The 6,268-nt window shown below is 35.2% G+C and overlaps 1 protein-coding gene across 1 annotated transcript; it reads right to left on the reverse strand.

Moving 5' to 3' along the window:
- Nucleotides 1-450: 450 nt before the first annotated feature.
- Nucleotides 451-5,406, reverse strand: LOC108996987 (coatomer subunit epsilon-1). Its single transcript, XM_018973054.2, has 6 exons — nt 5,005-5,406; nt 4,578-4,729; nt 2,588-2,723; nt 2,359-2,514; nt 1,814-1,893; nt 451-800 (listed from the first exon to the last, which is right to left on the reverse strand). The coding sequence occupies exons 1-6, from the start codon at nt 5,257-5,259 to the stop codon at nt 707-709; spliced, it is 873 nt and encodes a 290-aa protein (XP_018828599.2). The 5' UTR covers nt 5,260-5,406; the 3' UTR covers nt 451-706.
- Between the last annotated feature and the right edge of the window lie 862 nt (nt 5,407-6,268).

Consider the following 6,268-nt stretch of genomic DNA (forward strand, 5'->3'; position numbering starts at 1 on the left):
GGGTGGGTGTAATAATCAGGTCCATCCAGTCGGGGATACCGAATGCCATGCCTTTCAAACTGTCAATCGGATTGTGCACCGAAGCCCACCGAAAAATTGTAAAAACCATTTCAAATCAGTTTGTTCGGTTCTTCAAGGCGATTTGGAGGTTTTGATTTTTGATTTTGGGTTTATTTTTGGACCCAAAACACCAAAAGATATTAAAGCAAAAGCCTAATTTCAGGCAAATTCTATTCTCCAATTCAAGTTTCATGTAGCGCCCAATGCCAAATTTACCACTTGGAGCCCAAATCTATACAGTTCCAGTTTACATATTTCAAATAGGCTATGAAACAAGTGGCAAAAGAGAGAACTGATAAACAACCACCCTCCTCCCATGACTACATTCCATGTCTACTCTACTCTTCTCAAATTTTTTTTTTAATGAAGCCAAGAAATATACGCATCGCAAGCCCCCAAAATGAATTAAATTCCTCATAACGTTCAATATATGATAACCTGTGTCATCGAACAATTGTGCACCCCAAAAAGTGAAATTAGTATATGAACTCCAAAACTCTTTTATGTCGCCAAATACATCTTTTGCAATCAGTTTATATGTTCTCTCCTACCTTACAGAAACCAATAAAAATATCCATCATGACAAGGGAAATGTCTAAATATAGAGCAACACCATTCATTCACCTGTTTGCCCAACAAGAGGTCATCAAGCAACTGATTGAATAGCTCGGTCAAAGCTTTCTTCTGCGCTCGATGAGCGTTTGACGAGCACGTGGTCTGGGTGTGAAATTTTCAACTGGCTGCATTACAGTGACTTAAAGCAGTTAGCCACCATTAAAATAAATATTCATTTGTAGCAAGCACTTCGATCAGGATAAGAGAAAAAGGTGCATTAAGACAGTTGCACGATAATGTCACCCTGCATTCTATATTGCCGAGGAATGCACAGTTGGCCAAACTTCCAATAAAATTTGAGAAAGGATAGAAAGTTTGAAACTAGCAACTACAAGGTCACAAGACATTTATCATGTTCAAACATATACAAAAGTTGGAGCATAATTAGATATGTCTAAAGTAAAAAAATAAAAATCAAACATCCGGAATTCAATCTGCTTTAAAGATCATGGATTTACTTACAAAAAAAAACATGGATTTTATTTGCAGAAAAAGAACAGAGATAAAATATTAATTAGACGTTTTAAGAATTCTTGATGCTTGATGCAAGAGAAACCATATTAATGCCTTCACGCACACTGATCCTTGAATATGACTGCTTTATTTTTGGAAACGTAATCTGAAGAAATGAGTGTCCACTCTTTTTTAACGAAACCTGAAGTTTCAAGCTATTTATTTTAAGATGCACCATGTGTTGGCAAGCATCAAGTCTTACGTGAAACTTACAGATCAACTATAAAAAATAGATTTTTTTAAACCCTTTATATGCATTCTATTGATATCGAGTTGAAAGTCCCCCTTTATTGGTATCTTGTTTTCACTAAAATTTGCAAACAGATTTTATGAGGCTTTGAACAGCCAATTTGCTTGAAGGGCATTATTTTAACAAGTTCAGCAGAACATTTGAGCAGGAAAAGAAAAATCTAAGGGATAGAGTCATCTAGCATTAATTCCACAAACATAATCGCTCATGTTCTTCAGTTGTCAAGCTGCAACCAGTTTTGGCCTTTGCAACAGCTTGTAAATAATTGAGAGCACATGCTCTTTCATTAATCCCATACTCGTTTTTAGGCAAAAAAAAAAAAAATTGAAAAGAGTAAAAGGAGAAACAACTATGGGGCATGAAATAACAGTTTACCTGAGAAAACGGGAAGACGGTTTACCAAGGTGAAGACAGCATACAACCAGATTGGCTAAAGTTTCTGGATCCTTTGCATCCTGTGTCAAATAACCAAACAGCTCTTCATCACCTATATATTTTTAAATTATCCCATACTCATCTAATGCCAATTCAACATAAACGTTATAACATTTACCAGTTAACGTGTGTGTGGTGTGTGGCTGTGTACGAGTGTGGAAGGGGGGGTGTGGAGGGTGTGTGTATTGTAATATTTACTAGTTACTATATGTGTTTTTGGTATCATGACTAATTAAAAAATTTACAAAAATATCATAGGTAAAGGGATTTTGAGAGAGACAACAAATAAGAAATAATAAAGAAAAGGTACGCAAGTAGAAAGAAACAGATAGTTAATTCAAGTTTCCTTGTTTGCCAAACTAAAACAAATTAAATATCATCAATTCCATAATTTGAGCAAGTTTTCCAATGACTAACAAAAACACTACCAGTTTGCTAATTAAGAATTGAACAAAAGCCAGCAGGTTGACTGGTTTGAAACTTGCCTTGTTTAATGCGTCAAGCAACAGTGTTTCTGCTTCATCAAAGTTTCCCATGTGCATACAGCAAACAGCCTTCCCATTTAGGATTAAACTTGTCATCTGATACTTCTCTGAGAAATCTTGGAAGATGAGATATGCTTCCTGTATCTTGGAACCACCCTGATTCAAAAGAAGAAATAAGATTGCAAACCACTGTTTTCAATTCTTGAGAAAATATGGACAACATACGTACCACTGACAAATTCAACCATGCATTAGCAAGTTGAGTTAGTGTGTGGTCCTCATCAATCTGTTGCATGACCCTAAGTTGTCTCTCTGCATAATCAGACCTATGCATTTTGAGGAAGATCTGAACATTCAAGGAGTGCCTGCAAAAGCAGACCATATCTATCAGGCTAGTAACTGACAAGAAACATTATTAGAAATATTTTTCCTCTTCTCAAGAGGGTCTGTTATGCTTCTCTGTAAAAAAATGATGAACAAAGAAACTAGGCATCATATCCCTAGTGCCATTTTCCATGAAAGATAAAATTAAGACTTTATTAAACACGATCAGAGGGAAATTAAATAAGCTACTCAAAACTTTTGTTGATTGGAATTGGGCATCTGGGACAAAGTCCCGATTAATTCCGGAGTAGCATAGGCCCACGGCAAGGAGTTTCCCGCTAGTTCACCATAAGTAATTCAAGGAGAAGTTCCCCTAGTCTAATGGCCCCAAGAGCGTGAATGTAGAGTTTTCAACCCAAGACATCTGGTTTATATCACTCGCCCCAGGACCACTACATCAACCGTTGAGGTTAAAAAAGATACCCAAAATTGTACATCCTAAAAGAAAAAGTTAAGTTCGCTTTCATTTTTTATAAGTAAAATACGTAGGAAGGCCTACGTATAGGCAATCCACAAATGTGAGAAGTATATATAGTACAAAACCTTTATTTTTTGATAAGTAAAATATTTCATTCATACTAATAGAAGAGTAGACATAGCCCAATTATACTGGAAGTATAGAAGAGGAAATTAAGAGGAGAAAAACCTTAAAAGAGTCACGAAGCACCGACACTTAAATAAAAAATGTTGGTTACACAAAACCAGGCAGGCAGTAACAAATCAAGTTTGGTAATTTGCAAAGGTTTCCTAGAAAGAGCCATTACAGTGTTTCAATATTCTCAAACCATTAAAAATGAATAAAAAAACATGCAAAACATCAAGCAATATCATTATCATTTCTTCAATTAAATAAATACGAATAAAACATTGGCAGCAGCTAGGCCATCACAAACCTAACAGATCTTATCTACAACCATCGATCCTAAGATGAGGTCAATTATCATCTTAATAGTATCCTCATTATCTTTTCACGAAATTCGGTAAACTAGATGCCAACATTATAATAAAGAAGTTCTCACACCTAACCAGACCAGTCACCCGCCTCACATCCTAGTGGAAGATTCTCCTATCTTTATGTTGGCTACAGATGTGGGGCTGAACACGATTCCATAACAGAAGATCCAAGGATGTTTTTCACCCTCCTGCAATCTAAGGGCTACGTTGAAGGAACATGGAAGAGATTACCTTAAGCCTTCAACTATCACACTCAAACATGCTACCACACTGTCTAAGCTATCTTATTTTATTTTAAGTCAATCATAACAGTCAGGAGCAACCTTCATATGATAGGAATGAAAATGATTTGAAATATTATAGGAATATAGATTGGTTGAACCAAATCAACAGACTAAATAAAATGGATTCAAAGATTCAGCAGTGACACAATCACTCAGCGAGGCCAGTGATATACACTACAGTGGATCATATATTTCACATAATCCAAATGAAGATCCAATACATAAAATGAAGATCTGGTAACATTTAATAAATATCTAAAACAATTTACTGTTTGCAAACTGAGGTTTACATATTTCTCAAGCTTACACTTATTTTGGGAAAGAAAATTCTAAACAATCATAATATTGCAATCTTCATACATGACCAATTAGAATTACCCAAGCTCAAGTCGGTGAACACTAAGGCGCAGAATTCAGAGATAAACGGAGGCTACATAATGACGGAGAAAAACACCACAGTGACCAAACATGAAGAATATCAACATTGCTGTACAGCCCAAAAAAAAAACGTTGCCAGATTAAGTATGCAAATATTCGATGTATAGAGAACTGTATGTAGTAGGTTCGATAGAGATGGGAAAAGATTAGGAGACTCACAGTTCCATGGTGCCTCCAGCATTTGTGTGCTTCAGAGCCTCATTGTAGTCCTGCTCATGCATGAATATGATCCCAGCAATCAACCTCAAGATCGCGTTATTCGCAATCGCCGGATCCGCTAACCACTCCTTCAGACTCGAGATAGTCGATTCCTAACACCATATAACAATTATCATCAATGTCAGACCTCCTTTCTCTCCCATCTAAGTTTAACCAACAGTAAGATCGCGTTTGGTGGCACAGAACTGGATTCGATTCAAAATCACGAATCCAATCGAAATATCGAAGTTTCAGATTCCGTCTCCCGTAGTCAAATTTCTCTAACAACCAAACGCGGCCATAATAGATCGTAAGCTTGCTAAACCTAAGAAAAAAAATAGAAAAATTCAGAGGTCTCAGATCCGATATAAGACGAAAGAGAAAATACCTTGTTATCGGGGGTGGAGAGATAGAGGGCGAGCAATTTCACGGCTTGGAGAGGGGGAGCCGCGGAGTCGTCGATCTCGTTGATGACGAGCTGGTAGCTGCCGAGGGCGATGTAGGAGCGGTAGACGAGGCAGTCGCGCTCCACGGCGTCATCGGGGGAGAGATTGGGGACGTCGCTGTTGTTGATGGCTGCTTGGAAAGCTCCTAAGAAGAAGTTGTTCCGGAGATTGAACAAATGGTCTGGTGCTGCCGCCATTGTTGATTCTTTGGTTTGGATTTTCGATTTCGTTTGCAGATCTGGGGTAGAGGTTGGAGTTACCAAAGAGCTTTGCGTTCGCAGGGAGGGCGAGCTAGCAAGAGTTCTTGCATATGTTGCAGTTAAAAATGATTATATTATCATATTTGTCACTTAAAAAAAAAATGAAAATGATACCGAACTTATTTCGGAAAGAATATGATGAAATTAATGGTATAAAATGTTATTATTTTTAGAGAAATGATATTTATAATCGTAAGTATTTAAGTACTGTATAATTTCTTTGAAAAAGAATAAGTAAATATAGAATCGATATGAAAAAAAATTAATTTTTTAATAGCAAGTTCTATTCTTTTTAAAAAAGATTATATAACGCTTGTATATTGCACGACTGTACCTAATATTATTCATTGTTCAGATAATGTTATGAATCTATTTTATATATCTATTTCCAAGTTCAATAAAAAAAACACTGGGAGTTCTCTATCTAAAAAACTATCCTTCATCTTCTTAAATAAGGGTACAAATCGGTCGGTCCAGTCAGGTCTGGTTTGGTTCGATCCATCCATCATTTTTTCGGATCGGACCAGTCTGGTAGCTATCGGTTTGGTCCGGTCCGGTCGGTCTGGCTTTTTTTTTCCTTTTTTTAAATCAATTAATAAAATTTTTTTATTTAAAATACTAAATTAAACTAAGTGACTTATTAATGTAGATTATGTAAGAAATTCAATAAAAAATATTTTATATGGTCAATGATAATAAATTAGATGAAAATTACATTATTAATTTATATAATTACTATATAATTAACTAATTGATTTTATATATTAGTTAATTCATAGAATATTAACAAGTGTTAATAACATCTTTAAAATTTTATATTGTTAATAGTGATAGTTAGATGAAGATATATGTAAAATATTGTTAATTTATAGAATATTAATAAATATTAATAACATATTTAAAATTTTATATTGTTAATTGTATAATTATTATATAAATAATATAT

This window comes from Juglans regia, chromosome 3 (assembly GCF_001411555.2).
Source record: "Juglans regia cultivar Chandler chromosome 3, Walnut 2.0, whole genome shotgun sequence".
In the NCBI taxonomy this organism is placed as follows: domain Eukaryota; kingdom Viridiplantae; phylum Streptophyta; class Magnoliopsida; order Fagales; family Juglandaceae; genus Juglans; species Juglans regia.

Bases quoted from the DNA above. Each gene is read 5' to 3' on its own strand.
- LOC108996987 (XM_018973054.2), bottom strand. From the start codon at position 5,259: ATGGCGGCAGCACCAGACCATTTGTTCAATCTCCGGAACAACTTCTTC. The intron at 2,515-2,587 runs GTACGTATGTTG...CTTTTGAATCAG, and splicing joins CATGGTTGAATTTGTCAGTG to GGTGGTTCCAAGATACAGGA. The intron at 801-1,813 runs GTAAACTGTTAT...ACTGTAATGCAG, and splicing joins CCGTCTTCCCGTTTTCTCAG to CCAGTTGAAAATTTCACACC.